The sequence below is a fragment of the Macaca fascicularis genome, chromosome 18 (assembly GCF_037993035.2).
Source record: "Macaca fascicularis isolate 582-1 chromosome 18, T2T-MFA8v1.1".
NCBI classification, from domain to species: domain Eukaryota; kingdom Metazoa; phylum Chordata; class Mammalia; order Primates; family Cercopithecidae; genus Macaca; species Macaca fascicularis.
In genome coordinates, this window is record NC_088392.1 from 1,816,619 (window position 1) to 1,836,703 (window position 20,085).

The following is a 20,085-nucleotide window of genomic DNA, read 5'->3' on the forward strand; positions in this document are numbered from 1 at the left end:
TACATTGATCAAAACTTTCTTTTGTAATGCTTTTACTTCTATTCACTTTTCCCTCTTAAATTTTTTAACCATATGAATTATATCCAATAATTATGTGTAATATAACTACAGCTGGCCCTCTGTATCCACGGGTTCCACAGATGGGGATTCAACCAAGCATTGAGAGAAAATATTCAGGAAAAAAATAAAAATAAAAAATAAGAAAACAAAAATAAAAAAAATACTGTATAACTATTTAGATAGCATTTCCATCGTATTAAGTACTATAAATCATCTAGAGATGATTTAAAGCAGAGGTCCCTAACCCCGGGCCTTTTAAGAATGGCACTGCACAGCAGGAGGGGAGTGGAGGGCAAAGGAGCATTACCTCCTGAGCTCCACCTCCTGTGAGATCAGAAGCAGCATTAGATTCTCACGGAAGCACGAACCCTACTGTGAACTGCGCACGAAAGGGACCTAGGCTGCACGCTTCTTATGAGAATCTAACGCCTGATGATCTGAGGTGGAACAGTTTCATCCCAAAAACAAGCCCACTGAACCTTGGTCCATGGAAAAATTGTTTTCCATAAAACTGGTTCCTGGTGCTGAAAAGGTTGGGGACCACTGATTTAAAGTATACGGAGGATTTATTAATGCATAGACTATGCAATTTTATACAAGAAATTTGAGCATCAGTGGATTTTGGTATCCTTGGCAGGGTCCTGGAACTACTCTCTCATGGATATTGAGGGATGATTATCTCTGTAGGAGGAAGTTCTGAGAACTGAAGCATAGTACTATAAATAGGTTCAAATACAATTCTATGACAACATAAAATAATCTTGATAATGCAACATTAAGCAGTTAACCATCTTATTTCAGAAAAAAATATGACTGCTTGCACACACTGAAATATACTTTAGCAAAACAGAATATACAAAAATCTAGATTTTTCTTCACATACAACAAATCTTACACAAGGATATTATGATTCAAAATACATGTCTCAAACAATTTCTTTCAAATTCAGAAGTTACTTGCAATCAGGCTAAACATTAATAACCAGTATATATAGGTCTAAAATATATTAAAAATTCATCAACCTTTTCCACTATGATGAGGTCTCCAACTTGTATGTCTGAACTCTTAACTTGCACTTTACCTTAAAAAAAGAAGAAGTACAGTCAACTCAAGGAAACAATAGCACACTCAAGTTCAACTTTCAATTAAAAAATAATTACTTTAGAAATAAGACGCAGAAAAATATACTTCAGAAATTTCCCTGTACTTATACTTTCAGAGAGTCACTAATAATTAACTTCTCTTAGTAAACTTCCAAACACAACCTTTATCTCCCAATAAAAACACAGAGGGAGAATTTCTTCATAGTAATTTAAAAGGGGACAACACTCAGAAGGCTATTACCATGTTTTGTCGTCGTTTCAGTTCCAAGTCAAGTCAACAATGATCAGAAATATTACTAAATGATTTGAGCATAATTAAAACTCAACACAGAGATGTAAAAATCCTTAAGTTAATATCATAAATGGCATTAATTAGCACATAACTGACCAAAAAAGAAATAAAGCAAATTATATATAAAATCAGCCTCTATTAATAGCTTTACCAACACAGGAGAGAACTGAAAAAGTTATATCTAAAGCTTTATTACTAAAAGTGATTTATCTATGTGAATAAATTATTATGTACAAAATATCTAATGTAGAATAGTCATTGATAAAGTTTCCTATATACTTAAATATCTATAAAATATCATGTATAATATGATGTAGAGTAGATGAATGTTGCATACATAATTTGAGACATACTTAGGTAACAAAATAGGCAAATTCATTCTCTCCCTTCCTCCCCTTCTCTCTGTATCTGCCTCTCTTTCTCCCCCTGGGTGTCTTCCAACCTCCTTCCCTCACTTCCTCACTCTCTCCATCTCACTCTCATAAGACTAGCAATGGCCTTGTGTGTTAATTTTTACATTTTTGAAATTACTGTCCTAACAAGGGAAAATGTTCCTTCCTTTTACATTCGGTTTATGTTGACAGCTATCAAAAACTAACATCACACTCGTTACACTGACTTTAAAGATTTAAAGATCTTCAATAAGATCTTATTAAAAGATGTTATTTCCCAAACACCTCTTAAAGCAGCTGTATTTCAGTAGTTTCACACTGTTCCTAAAGATCTGCTTTGGAGATATCAAAACTTTTATATGCATTATGTTGTATTTTTTTCTACATGCCTCAATTATATAAGCCAATAAGGGCTGAAGCTATTTTTATTTATATTATAAAATAGCAGTGCTCTTTAGAATTATGTGTGAAACAAATCTTAACATAGCTTTAAAACCACTAAGTGTATGCCTACACACAACCAGAAAACAGATTCACAAAACACTGTCCACTTTAATTCCTGTGAGCACGGTCACTCAGGCTTCAGGCCTCCACCCCCGCTGCTATGCTTTTCATAGCAAAGCATCTGGCAGTAGAGACGCCCCACGGACCCAGAGCTCCGACTTCATCATCTAATTTCACTCTCCCCTACCTATCCAATCCACCCTTCTTTCCTTGTATTTTTCTCACATTCTCTGAAATCAACACATTTTAAAAGGAGAGAAAAAGAAACACTATAGTCATAACACATAATACAGTAAACAATTTTAAAACATTTTGAAGATAAAACATATCCTTTTTGACTGTAATTAAGATCTAACATTTCTGAAAGATTTATTATTCTATAACATGGTAAAGAGAGAATATATTTAAGAGCCTTTAATTTTCAGGCATATAGTGATTATGACTCATTTCTATGGAAATTATCTTCAATTACCTGTTTAAGGAAAAAAGTTTATGATAAAATACAGCATAAAAAGTTCTCCAAATGTTAATATTACACTATGAACAAAGTATCAGAAAGCTAAACAGAGTACAGTAACAAAATAGTATGACCATCTGCCTTATGTATCTGCTCAAAGTACATGTATCTAAATTTTGAACAAATGATCACACTGTTATCAAGTCCTAGCATCCTGAATAACTGATTTGCTGTCCTCTTTGCCAAAGAACATGTAAGGCACTGGACAGAGAAGATACAGGAGGAAAACGACCCACTTTCACAGACCTGTCCACCAGTGAAGGTCCAGCACGAATTATCTTTGCTGCCACATTCTAACAACCCACACTTACATTAAGTATTTGATTTCTGGCCAACACTTTGTTAACTGAGCTGACAACTGATCCTAGTAATATAGTAATATCATATTTGAGAGAGTCTGGTAACAACAGAAAAAAAATCTCTCAATTTTAAGAGTCACTGTGCATATACAAAACACACAACTGTCACCTGGCCTCAATAATCCTACAGAGCAATCAACGACACAAAGTGTTTATGAAATGGACACTCAACATTTAATAATCTCAGAGCTGCACTTGATAGAGAAGGAAGCTCTAAATACAGCAGCAAAGATATTTCGATGTAAATGCTAGTATTTAAATCTAATGACATATTTTTTTCTTAAAATTACCTATTCAATATACTATCAAGTGCACATTCAGTAAGTCATGTATTATCAGCTTTTTGTTCTTTAATGAACTAGTTAATTGTGACTATTACCAAGTATATTAGTCCGTTCTCACACTGCTAATAAAGACAGACCCTAAACTGGGTAATTTATAAAGGAAAGAGGTTTAATTGCCTCACAGGTCAGCATAACTGGGGAGGTCTCAGAAAACTTACAATCAATAATGGCGAAGGGAAAGCAAACACGTCCTTTTTCACATGGTGACAGCAAGGAGAAGTGCCGAGCAAAGGGAGAAAAGCCCCTTATAAAACCATCAGATCTCATGAGAACTCACCCACCATCACAAGAACAGCATGGCGGTAACCGCCCCTATGATTCAATTACTTCCCACTGGGTCCCTCCCATGACACATGGGGATTATGGGAACTCTAAGTGAAGATGAGATTTGGGTGGGGACACAGCCAAATAGTATCACCAAGTAAGGTAACAACAGTACTTTCCGCTCTCTAAACTATTTCAATCAAATATTTCCAGTAAATCTTTCTAGTGATAAATGTTCCCTTCCATCATTCTTCAGAAACGTAATAGCATTAAGTGGGTTTTTCCTCATAGAGGAAAAGTATTCATCTCACTTGCTCCCATGAACAAGTTCTATAGGCTCCTCTGAGAAAGATGCAAATGTATATCAAATAACTATATATTCTTTTTTTTTTTTTGGTTGCTGTTTGAGGCGGAGTTTCACTCTTGTTGCCCAGGCTGGAGTGCAGTGGCGCGATTTCGGCTCACTGCAACCTGCGCCTCCTGGGTTTAGGTGATTCTCCTGCCTCAGTCTCCCGAGTAGCTGGGATTACAAGCGCCCCCCACTACGGTTGGCTAATTTTGTTTTGCATTTTCAGTAGAGACAGGGTTTCGCTATGTTGGCCAGGCTTGTCTTGAACTCCTAACCTCAGGTGATCCACCCGCCTTGGCTTCCCAAAGTCCTGTGATTACAGGTGTAAGCCACCACGCCCAGCCATAACTACCTATTCTTAAGCCAATGCTTCTTAAACATATAACCTGCCCACTAACCCCACTACCAGTCATTAATTTCTGCCTGTGTAAAGAAAATATAACATCATAATTTCCCTAATTCCAAATGAATGAGTTGAAAAAACTAAGGACTGTGTTTATCCCCCAAAAAAATTCCATTCTATGATAATTATTTAAAAGATAATCATATTTGTATCAAAAACTGTAAGTTCCTCAAAACAGACCCTAAGTTAACTGCCAGGCTTTACCAACTGGCTCCTCCATCTCTGTTGACCCCTGCTGTACCTCACCGGGAATCTCGTCCCTCCACTGTAAGGTGCCCTCTATTGACTCGCAGAAGCTCCCAGCACTTGCTCCCTTGGATTAAAATCCCTCCCTTCCCAGAATTAATTACACAGCAAATCTAACCTCTGTGAAGCTTTTAATAACCCACATAAACACCAGTAATACTTTATATACACCTGTAAATAATGTGCTTTAAATGCTATCAATATTTAAGTATCTGAATATCCACTAAATTTCAGATCCTATGATAGGTTTAAAGTGTAACTGAAATATACTTTTACGACATGTAGTTTCTTCTTTCCAAATGCATATCCAAAATTTATCCATATTAAATTAAACTCATGGAGACAGAGATTACCGTAGGCAGGGAAGGTTAGTGGGAGCTATTGAGGGAAGCAGGGGTGGTTAATAGGTACCGAAAAATAGAAAGAATGAGTAAGACAGTATTTGCTAGAGCAACAAGGTGACTACAGTCAAAAATACTTGCACATTTTAAAATAACTGAAAGAGTGTAAATAGATTGTTTGTAACACAAAGGATACATGCTTGAGGGGATGGATACCCCATTTACCCTGATGTGATTATTGATTATTCCCCATTGAATGCCTGCATCAAAATATCTCATGTAACCCACAAATATATATACCTACTATGTACTCACAAAAATTTAAAAAATAAAAATAAAATAGAGCCACTGTGGGGAAAATAAGATGATAATGGAGCTGAAAAATTCTTACTGTCCCAGTGATGTAGTAGCCGACATGCCACCACAGCACGAGGAGGGAGTCACGTGTTTGCAGTGACGCTGCTGTAAACCATCCAACACACTGCAGTTGTGTCAAAGCCTAGCACACATGATTATGTACAGAACAGATTGATAATGATAATAAATGACCACATTACTGGTTTGTGGATTTACTATAAAAAGATTAACCCATTTTAAAATCAAAGGAATTTACAACCATTCTAGTCCTAAGTAGTTAAAATGAGTCCATGTCATAATGGATTAAAGCACGAAGCAAAGTAAGACCTACTAAACACAAATACTAGCAACTAAGGATAAAAATGTATTTATATTCAAACAAACACACACAAGGTATAAGATTGGTAGATAAGTAACTTTTTTTTACTATTTTCTGTCACCCAGTTTGTAGTGGCACAGTCACGGCTCGCTGCAGCCTCAACCTCCCTGGCTCAGGTGATCCTCCCACCTCAGCCTCTGGAGCAGATGGGACTACAGGTACGCACCACCACACTCGGCTAATTTTTGTATTTTTTGTAGAGATGAGACTTCACCATGTTCTCAGACTGGTCTCAAACTTCTGAGCTCAAGCAATCCACCCACATCAGCCTTCCAAAGAGCTATGAATATGGGCATGAGCCACCACACCCAGGCAATACTGATTTTTTTTTTAATGCAAGAACAACAATAATGAACAGAAGGTTCTAATACTTCTAGTAATTAATCATTAAATCTTAATATCCATCCATTAAAGTGAAATATAGTATAACTTACTTTTCTCTATAAACAAATTTAGTTGAGATGATAGTTTACCACCTCACATTTAAACTAAATAAATAAGCTGATCAAAGTAAACAAAACTTAGATCTCTAAGACCTTCAACTGCAACAGCAGGTAGTCTCATTGCCAAATTACTCACATCCACGTGTCTCCGTAGAGTTTGAGGCATATTGTTTAAGGACGTAAACGGGATGTGCCAAAGCCCTAAGCAGGTACACAACAAACATTTTGTGATGAAGTGGCTGAGTGAACAAACTAGGATTCCTCTCCATTCCGCTTGCAAAGGTGATCTGAAATGTAAGTCAAAAACACTGAGGTCCAGGCCTGAGCCTGCTCATGTAAAACTGTGTCACTTGAGTGTATTAGTTTCTTTGCAGGCCACAACATCCACATATTTCATATAAATGTTCCCAATAATAATTCCATGAAACCGAGTTGAACAAAATTACTGTTATCTTCTAGCTAATTCTAAAATTTCTTACCTAATAAAAGTAAATACTGGTAAAAATTCTAGTTTAACAAAAAGTTACAATTTATCTTATGATGTAGATGGCATTACTACTCTAGGCTGTAAAACACTCCACAAAAGCAAATTCAAATGGATGAAATCCTAAAATGTATTAAAGCACTCAGAACATACTTCAAGAAAGAAGTACAGGAAACCCCCACAAAATCTGAAGACAGTACTTAACCCATTTCCTCAACACCTACTACATTCCAGTTCCTACTGCAGGCGCATGTACTACACTAGTGACAACGGCACACGTTTAAAGGGTGTATGGCATGCTGAAATGTAGCAGGTGCTATGGAAAGATGAGGGCAGAGCACACGGCACAGGATGCTGGCGGAGGGCAAAGGTGGGCATTTGTGACTGTGGCAGGGTTAGGAGAGGACTCCTAGAAAAGGAGGCACTGGAGCCAGGAGTCAGGAAACAGTGGGGAGGCCACGAACAGGTGTCTAAGACAGAGCATGCAGGCTGAAGGAAGGGCCAGAGCAGAGCTCCTGAAAGATAACATGCCTGGATGCTGAGAAAAAGTGAGTGTCCAGAAAGGAAGGCAGTGACAGGGGGATATCCAAAAGGAACAGAGAATGCCCATGTTCACAAAGTGCCCTTCCAGCCAGACTGGAGAAGCCCATGACTCACAGACCACGTCTGGCCTCACGCTGGGGAATAACCAAGCCCATGGAGCATGCCCCAGATCTGTCCAATGATGTAACAAAGCAAGGCCTATCCAAGTAGCTGAACAGCATCCCACAACAATACTCAACAGTATGTGCAGGAATATAAAGATATCCACCACCCAAAAAGGTAAAATTCACAATGTCTGACATCCAATAAAAAATTAATAGGCATGCAAAGAAGCAAGAAGAGATGACCCACAGGAGGAGAAAAACCATTCAATCAAAACTGACCCACAACGGACACAAATGTTAAAATTAGCAGACACGGACATGAAAACAGCTATGAAAACTGTATTCCAATGATCAGAAAGTTAAGAGACATGAAAGATACAAAAAAGACCCAAATCAAACTTCCAGACACAAAAACAACAATGCTTGAGATAAAAAACCACAACAAATGAAATCAACAGTATGATATGGTTTGGCTGTGTCTCCACCCAACTCTCATCTTGAATTGTAGTTGTCAGAGGGAGCCAGGGGGTGGTAAATGAATCATGGGGCGGTTACCCTCATGCTGTTCTCATGATAGTGAGTGTGTTCTGATGGTTTTGTAAGTGGCTTTTCCCCTCTTTGCACGGCACTTCTCCTTGCCGCCACCATGTGAAGAAGGACGTGTTTGCTTCTCCTTCCTCTATGGTTCTAAGTTTCCTAAGGCCTCCCCCAGCCATGCTGAGCTGTGAGTCAATTAAACCTCTTTCCTTATAAATTACTTGGTCTTGGGTATGTCTTTATTAGCAGCATGAGAACAGACTAACACACAATAGAACAGACATTCTGGAAGGACAGAATAGTGAATCTGAATAACAGCAATAGAACTGTGCAAAATAAAACAGAAAAAAGAATTTAAAAGAAAAATGTAAAAACATCAATGAGTGTCACTACCTCGAACAGTCTAACACAGGTATAACTGGAAACCTTGACACTGGAGAGTGAAGAAAAAAATATTTGAAGAAATAAAGGCTAAACACTTTCCATATTTAATGAAGCTTACATCCCACAGATTCAAAAAGTTAAATGAATCCCAAGCATAAAAACATAAAGAAAATTACACGTAGGCACATCATAAACAAATCGCTCAAAACTATTAACAAAATCTTCAAAGCAGAGATAAAAGACAACTAACCCGCCAAAAACAACAAAACACTGCTGAGAAAAAAATTTTAAAAGGAAAGATGCATTTCACACATGGGTCAAAAGATTAAATATTATTTAAATGTCAGTTCTCTGCCAAATGGATTTACAGATCCAAAGAAATCCCATTCAAAACTGGAGAGAGCTTTTTTGTAGAAATTGGCAAGCCGATTATAAAAGTCATAGGCCTACAACTAACAAAAACAACTCCAAAAATGAAGAACAAAGGTTGAGGGCTTGATTTCAAAACTTATGAGAAAGCAACAGTAACCAAAAGAGCATGATGTTTACAGACAGACAGAGAGATCAGTGGAGCGGAAAGAGCGTCCAGAGATAAACTCACATGAAGAGCTCAAAGGCAATGCAGCAGAAAAAGGATCACTTTTTCAAAAAACTACTGACAACAACTGAATGTCCACATGCAAAAAAAACCACCTATATTCTGCACAGTAGACAAAAATAGACTCAAAATGGATATTCATAAGTATAATTCCTAAAACTAAAAAACTTCTAGAAGAAAACAGGAGCAACAGTGGAAACATTTGTAAACGTGGGTTAGGTAAAGAGTTCTTAGAAAAACAAAAGCACAATCATAAATAAAATTGACCAACTGGACTTCTTCAAATAGAAGATTGAAGGGGCTAGGAACGGTAGAAAGGATGCAAAGTCAATAAACTGGAGGTTGAAAAATAACTGGAGTCCAGGCACGAAAGAGAATGAGCTAGAGAGAGCGGCCTAACGGCAGGTGGAGTGGCACTAAGGCTACAGGAGCCAAAACTAGGGCCACCAAAGGGTCTGTTTAGGACGTGGGCCCTCAGAATAGAGCCACAGTCTGAGAGCGGGAAGGTACCTTCAGAGAGGAATCCATAGATACAAAAGCTTCAGGTTATGAAGGAAAAAAAGAACGTGAATTCTGGAAACCCAGTGAAAAAAGACCAAGGGTAATAATAAAGATACACACTATCCCATGGGGATTAAAATGGAGAATCTGAAGGATGACTTGGAGTCTGGGGCTTTTCGTGTTAACTAACATAAAACATAAAATTCATCTTGAGATCAGTCCTGGTGCACACAAGGCCCACACTGTGCTCAGGCAGAGAGGCACAGGTTCAGGGGAGGCAGCTCATATTCTGAGTCCTTGGACAAGAAACCTGGTTAAGTCTCAAAGGTTTGGAGAAGAACTCTGCTAACTTTAAACATGGTTTCGAAACAACTGCTGAGCATTTGTGGGGAAAAAAAAGAAAAGAAAGGTCCCTTCTCCACATAGTATACATCTTAAGTGTAAAATTATGAATGCAGTAAAACTTAACTACAAAAAATGAAAATCCAGAAACACTTTATGAAAACACAATGCTCACTTATATTGGGAACGAATAGACTTTCTAAGATTAAAGTAAAAATCACAAAAGATCAGGAGATTTAAATTATAAAAATTATATATTACATCCAAGAAAAATGATTTTTAAAAAATAAGTCAAGGTAACAATATTTGCTACATGTGACAAAGGCAAATTCCTTTTAGTAGAAAAATTGTAATAAGGTAAAAATGTAATAAGGTAAAAATAGAAACAAAAGGTATTAAGTAATTTATCAAAGATCACAAATGAACAATGAAATTTTTTCTAATAAGGTAAAAACAGAAACAAAAGGTATTAAATAAGTAATTTATAAAAGATCACAAATGAACAATGACTTTTTTTTAACTGGAGTGAGTGGGTAAGGGTGTCAGAAGGACATTTGTGGGCACAACGGAAACGCAAACTGGTGCCACCTCACAGGGCAGCCCCCTGGCCTTAGACCAGACTCAGCACTTTCATCTGGATCTGGAACTTTCTTCTTCCTTAACTCCCTCCGTTTACTGAGTGCTCACCACGTGCCAATGACTCTACTTACTCTGGGGGAAACCAGAACCCCATGCTCATGAAACTGAGAGTCCAGGAATTGAAGTAGTCTTCAGAGTAATGCCACTTCCCACAGGGAGGTACAGGCGCCATGGGATGTATGTGTGGGTTGGGGTGGGGAGTAACATTTGAAGAAATCGAGGCAGACCTCTCTAAGATAATCTTTTAATAAAACCTGAAGTTTTGAGTAGGAAGTGGCCAAACAGTACAGGACAGAACAAGAACCCCCAGACAGAGTGGCTATTACTTTAAACGCCAGTCTCTAAGAGGGAGAAGGAGAGGCCTATTCAAGGAACTAAAGGAAAAACCAGTGCAACCACCCTTCAGAAATCACAGAAGGAACTGGAGCAGGCAGCCAGGGCCAGGCCACAGGGAGTTGGAGAGTCACATGAGACTCAAGGGTTCTAAGCCATAAAATGGCATCAGATTCACTTTTTGAAAATACTTTTTACTTTGAAAAGAAAGGGCTACTGCCAAGGAAAGATGGAACAGTATCAGCAGTGAGGAGTCCATTTTCCACTTCAGGCAGAAGAGACAGCTGGAGCCAGAGCTGGAGCCAGGCCAGGAGCTGTAGGCCCACCGGTCAAGTCCCATCAGCCAGGCCCAGCTAAGGACTGTTCAAGGGCTGCGTGGGGGGCAGACCTCAGTCGGCTTTAGTGACTAAGAAGTATCTCCCTGGTTAGAAGCACTGGTTAGACCTGGAGGTGGCACACACATATCAAGTGAAAAGGAAGGATGGAAAGACTTGTAGTCGACATATCATTAAGAAATGAATTCATGCAGACCCTCTAAGGGTGACCTGAGAAAAAACAGTGGTAATGAGTTTATATATCTACTTGAGTGTGTGTATATGTATGTTTACAACCACTCCTCAGTCTACGTGGCCATGCCTGAGTATATCTACCCACTTGAGTGTGTGTGAGTGTTTGTGTGTGTGTGTTTATAACCACTCCTGAGTCTATATGGCCATGTCTGAGTATATCTACCTTGGTCCAGCCACAGAGAACTAAAAATATGAGATAATAAATGGAAAGTGCTCGTGAAATATCATTACATAGCAGACATACAGGTTGGTGCAAAAGTCACTGCAGTTTTTGCTATTACTTCCAATGACAAAATTACTTGGTGCAACTATTTTTGCACCAATCTAATACCATGATGTATACCGAATGTTCCTAAATGAAATACTGGGATGCATTCTTTTCAAACGCTACTCAGATGTTAGACCACGGAAACAAAAATGATTTAAGTATACTTCAAGAAAGGCCAGGCATAGTGGCTCACACCTGTAATCCCAGCACTCTGAGAGGCTGAGGAGGGTGGATTACTTGAGGCCAGGAGTTTGAGACCAACCTGGCCAACATGGTGAAACCCTGTCTCTACTAAAAACAAAACAAAACAAAACAAAACAAAAACAAGCAGCCATAAACAAGAAGAAAGTAAAGTAACAGCAACATACATAGAAAATTCCTACACCCAAAAAAGTATCAGAAAATAAAACACAAGATAACTCAAAATAATTCTAGCGTGACTGTGATAATATATTGGTTAAAATATTTTCTGTTTCCAAACAAAGCAATTTATAAGTGGCTTTCCTTTTCAAAAGAAAAAAGTAACAGAGAACATTCCTCCAGTTTACTTCTATAAGTGTATGCTTGAGAACTCCAAAATAACACACTCCAAATGCTGTAAATATGGTTCAGCAAACCACAGAAAGGCACACAAGGAGGCTGCCATCAATGCCATTCAAAGAGGTAACTGTGAAATACTGGAAACTGAGGAGGAGGTAAACAGCAAACATTCTTAACGAAAAAATAAATTCTAAACTGTGCTCAATAATAAGCCTAAACTGATGCATTTTTTAACACTACCGGTTTTACTCATCAAACATCTGTATCAGAACCACCAGCCATGAAGCAGTGTGCCACAGCTGAAAGAACAGTGGATTGGAGTCAGATGATCTAGGTTCAAGCACCAGCTCTACCTAAAACTACTGTGACTCAGGGCAAACAGTTCACAAACCGCAGGTTTCTCATCTAGAACTTGGAAAGCACATAAACTCCCCTTTGGACAGTGCTGGATATGAGAACTAGGACTCTAAATGTTATCTGACACACACAAGGAAGTCAAAAAGCAGCTGTCGTTATTATTATTGACATGTGAAACTTCCACTTCTTAGATGACCAGCAATGATGGCTTTTTCAAATGGTAAATTTTCATGTACATTTGAAATAAACATACTGAAAATTATTTTTAAAGTACTTGAAGTTCAAGTATCACAGACGTACAAAAGACGTAACAGCAGAATGTCTTCTTGAACATTATATGCCATTTTGGGGTGAAACTAACATAACATAAAAAGCCGTTTTACAGTGCATCATTCAGTGGCATTGACTGTATTCACGATGTTGTGCGACCAACTCTATCAAGTCCCAAAACATTTCCATCACCAAAACACGAAACCCAATGCCCTTTAGGCAGATGCTTCGTGCTCCCTTCTTCCGCTCGTCCATGGCCACCTCCAATCTGCAGTCTATCTCTACTAATTTACCAATTGTGGATATTTCATATAGATGAAGTCACAAAGTATGGGACCTTTTGCATCTGGCTTCTTCCACATAGCATAATGTTTTTGAGGTTCATCCAGGTTGTAGCATGTAGCAACCCTTCATGATTTCTCAATTTGCTATCCATTCGTTTATCCACTCATCTTTTAGTGAACATCCGGGGTATTATCACGTTTTGGTTATTGTAAATAGTGAATAAACACTAAATAAACACTGGGTCCCTGCTTTAAATTCTTTTAAACCATTTGAGAAACTGAAAGTGTGTTTTCTGCAGCTGCTGAACCACTTTGTTCCCACAAGCAATGTGCAAAAATTCCAATTTCTCCAGATCCTCTTTCGCACACGATATTCTTTATTTTCAAAATTATAGCCAACCCAGTGGTGTATGGTGATGCCTCATACAGATTTGTACTTCCCTATGGTCTAAGGCTGTTGACTGACTTATCATTTCACATGCATGTTGGCCATCTGTATATCTTCTTCAGAGAACTGTCCGTTCAGGTCGTTTGTCTATTTTCTAATTGGATTATCTTTCTGATGTTGAAATTTTAAGAGTTCTTCATGTATCCTGGATACTGGATCCTTATCAGATATACAATTTTCTCTCATTCTTTCTTTTTACATTTTTGATAATGCCCTTAGATGCACGAAAGTGTATTAGCTTTTGTTTATCTGTGAATGTCTTAACAACTTCTTTTTGGCTTTTTTTTTGAGACGGAGTCTTGCTCTTTCACCCAGGCTACAGTGCAGTGGCATGATCTCAGCTCATTGCAACCTCTGCCTCCCAGGTTCAAGCGATTCTCCTGCCTCAGCCTCCTGACTAACTGGGATTACAGGTGCATACCACCATGCCCAGCTAATTTTTGTATTTTTAGTACAGACAGAGTTTCACCACATTGGCCAGGCTGGTCTCGAACTCAGGTGATCCACCTGCCTCGGCCTCCCAAAGTGCTGAGATTACAGGCATGAGCCACCAGGCCCAGAAAACTTCTTCATTTCTGAATGACAGTTTTACCAGATACAGAATTCTTAGTTGACAGGTTTTTTTTGCTCCTCTCTCACCATTTTTAAAATGTCACCCCAATGCCTTCAGACCCCCATGGCTTCTGATAAATCCTACTGAGGGTCCCTTGTGTGTGACCAGTTACTTCTCTCTCTCTCTGCTTTCAGGGTGTCCTCTTAGTCTGTGGGTGTCAGCTGCTTGGTTATGTATCTCATTATGGATTTTTCTCCTGTTATCCTTCATGGGCTTTGCTGCACTTCCTCAATGTACAGATTAATGTCTTTTATCAAATTTAGAAAGTTTTTGGCCATTATCCCTTCATATATTTTCTCTGTCCTCTTTCTCCTCGCCTTCTTGCATCTCCATCATGTGTATCTGGTATGCTTGATGCTGTCCCATAGGTCTCTTAAGAGCTGCTCTTTTTTTTTTTTTTTCCATTCTTTCTGCTCCTCAAACTGGGTAAGTACAATTGACCTAGGCTTAAGTTCACTGATTCTCTGGTGTGCTCAATTCCGTTACTGAAACCCTCTAGTGTTTCTTTCCACCTACTATACTTGTCAGTGCCAGAATTTGTTTGCTTCCTTTAGATAATCCTCTACTTGTTCTTACATCATTCTCCTGATATCTTTTAAGCAATATCCCCATGATTTCCTTGAGCACCTTGGCACACTTAAGTCAGCTGATTTAAACTTTTTGTCTCCTAAGTCTGATGTCTGGCTTTCCTCAGAGGCAGCTACTATTACCTTCTTCTGGGAGTGGGCCACATTTTGTTTTGTTGCATACTTTGTAATGTTTTTTGTAGAAAACTGAACACACACCGGGCACAGTGGCTCACACCTATAATCACAGCACTTTGGGAGGCCAAGGCAAGTGGATCACCTGAGGTCAGGAGTTCGAGACCAGCCTGGCCAACATGGTGAAACCCCATCTCTACAAAATACAAAAAATAGCCAGGCATCGTGGCACATGCCTGTAATTCCAGCTACTCGGGAGGCTGAGGCAGGAGAATCACTTGAAGCCGGGGGGGCAGAGATTGCACTGAGCTGAGATCGTACCATTGCACTCCAGCCTGGGCGACAGAGCAAGACTCTGTCTAAAAAAAGAAAAAAAAAAGAAAACTGGACATATATTATAACCGGGTAATTCTTGAAATTAGCTATTTCTCCCTCTTCTTGGTTGATTTTATTGTTACATGCTGTAGCTGTGTTCGTCTACTGATTTTTCTACACTATTTTTGTAAAGTGTGTATTCTTTATCATGGATGGTCTCTAAAGTCTCTCTTCCATTCTTATATTCAGACAGTGTTCTGACAAAGATTCCCTTCAATATGAAGAGAGAAAAAGGAGGGGCAGGGGAGGAGGAAACAAACCCAAACAAAACCTGTCCTGGGCTTTGCAGCCTGGCTCTGTGCTGCAGCCTCACGCAGGATTTAGCCAGGCCATTAACAACTCTGCTGCATCCTTCCCCTCCTACTTGCACTGAGCCTAGAAACCAGCCAGAGGGAAAGACTTTAGATCTGAGCGTGCCTCCAGTTCTTGGCTTGCATGTCACTTTCAAACTTCCCAGCAGCACAGGGGAATTTCTGAATGCTCAAATTTCCCAAAGAGACTCCCTCCCCAGCTTCTTCTGCCTGGCACTTGACACTCTACTGTCTGGCTTGACTGTCATCTTTTGCCCTAGGCTACTACAGGCTGTTCATTAGCCTTGCATATGTTTGAGAAATCCCGCTACATTTCTGCTTTTCTGTCCTGAGTTCAAGTTAGGTGAAAAAAGACAAGCACCTAGCGTCAACCCTCCAAGCAGTCCCCCAACTGGTTAGACGCAGAAACAATTCTTTTGGAATAAGCTGCAAACAGCGAACATGGGCCATCATCTTCAAGACTAGTGCCCTGTTACAGGATTGGGAGAAGGTGTTGAGATCAAGGCAATTGTGGGGAAAAATCTTTCCAACTGTTTCTAGGTTGACTTTTTCTGGAAGCAGCAATTTCCTGGGTGCTGTAAACCTTTGACTTTTCTAGAGCTCTGAAGTAGTTAGTTCCAACAGTTTCTGCCTGATTTTCAATGTTTCTGTGGAAGGGCAGACATATGGAGCTGCCAACTCTGCCATTTCACTGCCATCACCTCTAGTTATTTCTGAATGATACAATTAATACACCAGAAAAACATCTCTGCCTAGCCCCTCCGTTACAACAATTTTAAAAATAAGATAGATCTATATTATATTCTTACAAAGACAATGCAAAGTTATACATAATTTACCAGGCCATTTGGGGGTTTTTTCCTCCAATACTAAGGCCTACCTTCTTCATCCTTCCTCCACCATGCCACCATTCAAGCATCAAAGAGTTTTAATAATTTTTCAACTCCATGGAGAAAAAACATTGTTTCCAACAGATCATACTAGGACAACCTGATATTCATACAAAAGAATATGGACCCACACCTTACCCCATACACAAAATGAATTAAACAACCCAGTTAAAAAGTTGGCAAAAGGGATGGGCGTGGCTCACACCTGTAATCCCAGCCCGAGGCGGGTGGATCACGAGGTCAAGAGTTCAAGACCAGTCTGGCCAACATAGTGAAACCCGTATCTACTAAAAATACAAAACGTCAGCCAGGCGCAGTGGCAGGCACCTGTAAACCCAGTTACTCGGGAGGCTGAGGCAGGAGGATTGCTTGAACCTGGGAGGCGGAGGCTGCAGTGAACGGAGATCGTGCCACTACCCTCCAGCCTGGGCGACAGAGCAAGACTCCATCTCAAAAAAAGAAAAAAAAAAAAAAAAAAAACTCGGCAAAGGATCTGAGCAGTTATTTACCCAGAAAAGATATACAAACAGCTAATCAGCTAATAAGCAAATGCAAAGATGCTCAACATCATTAATCATTAGGAACATACAAACCCAAACCACGACGAGATACTACTTCACACCCACTCTAATCAAAAAGCAGTGGCTACAATAAAATAGGCAGAGAGTAATGTACAGGTGAGGATGTGGGAAAACTGGAACCCTCATCCATTGCTGGTAGGGATGTAAAATGGTGTGGCCAATTAGGAAAGCAGGTTGACAATTCTTTAAAACGCTAACCATAGAGTTACCAAATAATCCAGCAATTTCACTCCTAGGTATATATCCAAAATAAATGAAAACAATTTTCACACAAAAGCTTGTACACAAATGTCCATAGCTGCATTATTCACAACAGTCACAAAGTAGAAACAACCCCAAATGTCTATCCACTAATGAATGGATACACAAAACGTGCTCTATCATACATTGGAATATTACTGAGCAGCAAAAGGAAATAAAGTACTGATGAAAGTTACTACCAGATGAACCTTGAAAACATGCCCAGTGAAAGTAGTTGGTGACAAAGGGCCACATGTTGCATAATTCCATTGATATGAAATGTGCAGAGTGGGCAAAACCACAGAGACAAAAAAGGAGAACAGTGGCTGCCTGGAGCTGGGGTAGGGTGGTGAGGGAAACAGAGAATGACTACTGCCTTCTAATGTATTCAGGGCTCCTTCTGAGAATGTCAAAAGTGTGCTAAACTTAAATGACGGTGATGGTGATGGCTGCACAACTTTATGAATATACCAAAAAACACTGAATTGTATACTTTACATGGATAAATTTTATGTTACGTGAAATACAGCCCAATAAGGTGTTAAAAGTAAGTCATTTTTGAAGGTACTATCTCAATATTAGATAATTCATTGTTAAATAATTCATTGTAAATGTCCTCTTACAAACAGAAGATAAAAATCCACTGTAAACTTTTTAAACAGACTTTGGGGTTATTATGAATACCCATTCTGTTTTTGAGCGTCTCCCTTATTCCCAAGGTTTTCAGTCACTTTTTTACTGTCTCATGCCTACCTGTAATCATTTTCCTCCCTCTCTTCTTAATACATTGCTTCTTTTACTACTATGGACTGAAAAATCATAAACAAGCGCTTGAAAGATGTAAGTGAAGCAAGAGTTAAGGCCCTGAATGAAGGTGAAGGAGAAACGTGCATGCATCAGTTACCATCTCGGATCACGATATTTATTTCTGTTGTTCAAAGGCCTCTGTACTTAAGAATAGGTTAATGCCATGGTATAGACGTTTGACCTTTATGAGTGTGTTTAAAATATAATACCAAGATAGATTTTAGATAAAGTGACATTATGCCTCTCAGAAAATATGTATATACCAATAGGGCACATTATATGATTATTAATAATATATGTACATGCCTGTGTGGTTGTGTGTGCGTTTGTATATATGTGTGCACGACATACATCCAAACATCTAGAGAATGAACAAAAGTCTACCCTAAAATTGCATGCACTATACATTATAAGGAAATTAATTAGATATCATACACAATCACATAATACTATTTCCAGTAATAGAATTAAAATGTTTTCATACATTTGTTATGTTAACTCTAAAATGATAATTACAGTAAGCAAACGCTAAGCACGATTAAAGCATCTTGCTGACCTCTTACTGTAAGCTTGCTATATAGCTGTGAATTCACCTCCTTGTCACGCTGAAAACGCCGAAATTCATCGATTGCTTCCCGTGTCATAGTCACAGCCAAGACAAATCCCTATAAAACAAAATAAGGTATTTTTAGAAAACTGAACTTTAACAAAAAAGAGAAAATTATTTGTTACTTGGTTTAACTTTTTTCCTTCCATTTATATTACTCTCTAAAACATAAAATAAATGAAAATCAAAAATGTCAAAAAGTAACAATGAAATATTACAAAAGGATTCACTGTAAAAGGCTTACAACTCTTAGTATACTCCCAAAATTTTTAATTCACCTCCTAATATATACTTCAAGCTAAATGTCAGAAAATACCTAGTAACCCAAAGAAAAAGAAATTAACAATCTTCAATAAACCCACAAATTACATTTAGAATACCTGGGCATTCAAATACAAAATTTACAATCACTGACATAAAAATCTTATACTTAATTTCTGCACTTAAATTTTTCTTACAGAATAAAAGTATTTAGGAACACAAAACAATTCCCAGATAGATAATCACACATCAATTTTCTTACATAGTGCATTATTATATAACTCCAGTAGAATGAACAATTATAGTGCTTTCATCTCACTTTTAAGCAAAAATCTGACTATTACTAATATGATGCTATCTAGAAAAAAAATTTTATATCCTCATAATTTATTGTGAAGCCCATTATACGACTAATATAAAGCTAATGCCCATCATTTTTAAAGGCTGCATATATATTTTCTGACATGTTACAGAAATATTCTTCAAGTCAATCTCTATTATTAATGATGACCTTGCTTCAGTCAAAACGGTAAATAACGGAACACTGGATGTATGTCCACTGAAAGCAAAATAATCTATTTTATTTCAGTTTTTTGTTTTCTGTATAACCAATAGGCCAAATTAAGTGTGCTGCTGGAGAATGTTTCTTATATTTACTGAAATGGTATTTTTCTCATGTGTCCTATTTGAAAACCCCTTCAACAGTCATGACTTAAACATGGATTCTTCCAGTCTCTTTCCCATTCAAAATCAACCTGACAGCCTGTCTCTCTCACTCCTTTTCAGCCCCTCTGCCATCTCTCTTCAGCCACACTGTGTGCTCTCCCCCTAATCATGAGCCTCCCTTGGCCCTACAACCATCTCTCCCTGAGCACATCGAGCCCTTAGTCTGCACTCTGCACCATCGGAAACCTTTTCACATCCAGTTTACTTCTCCACTTGCCACAATTTCCTTCTACCACCACTTGACTAAAACTACTCTCAAGTAAGGTGGACCATCTCAAGAAACTTCCCATTCCTCTGTGCATTACAATTGTTCACCAGGCCCTCTTTCTAATTCCCCATCCCTTGGCTTCCTGGACAGCACATTCTCCTGGTGCCATGTACCCCTCTTTATCCAGTCACCCCAAAGCTGGCCTCAGTCC

At 38.6% G+C, this 20,085-nt stretch overlaps 1 protein-coding gene across 50 annotated transcripts in view; it reads right to left on the reverse strand.

The window, feature by feature from the left end:
* The window catches only part of ATP9B (ATPase phospholipid transporting 9B (putative)), a 296,871-nt gene that overhangs the window by 226,811 nt on the left and 49,975 nt on the right, over positions 1 to 20,085 (reverse strand). For 27 of the 50 annotated variants that reach the window (XR_012427202.1, XR_012427207.1, XR_012427199.1 and 24 more), the window contains 2 exons: positions 18,629 to 18,737; positions 1,083 to 1,141 (listed from right to left, as the gene is read on the reverse strand). Coding sequence is in view for 19 of the 50 variants with exons in the window: in XM_045377740.3 (XP_045233675.2) it covers positions 1,083 to 1,141; positions 18,629 to 18,737 (168 nt within the window). In the remaining 31 variants the exon portion in view is untranslated. The remainder of the gene's footprint in view (positions 1 to 1,082; positions 1,142 to 18,628; positions 18,738 to 20,085) is intronic. The other 23 variants (XR_012427204.1, XR_012427206.1, XR_012427205.1 and 20 more) reach the window with 1 other exon arrangement.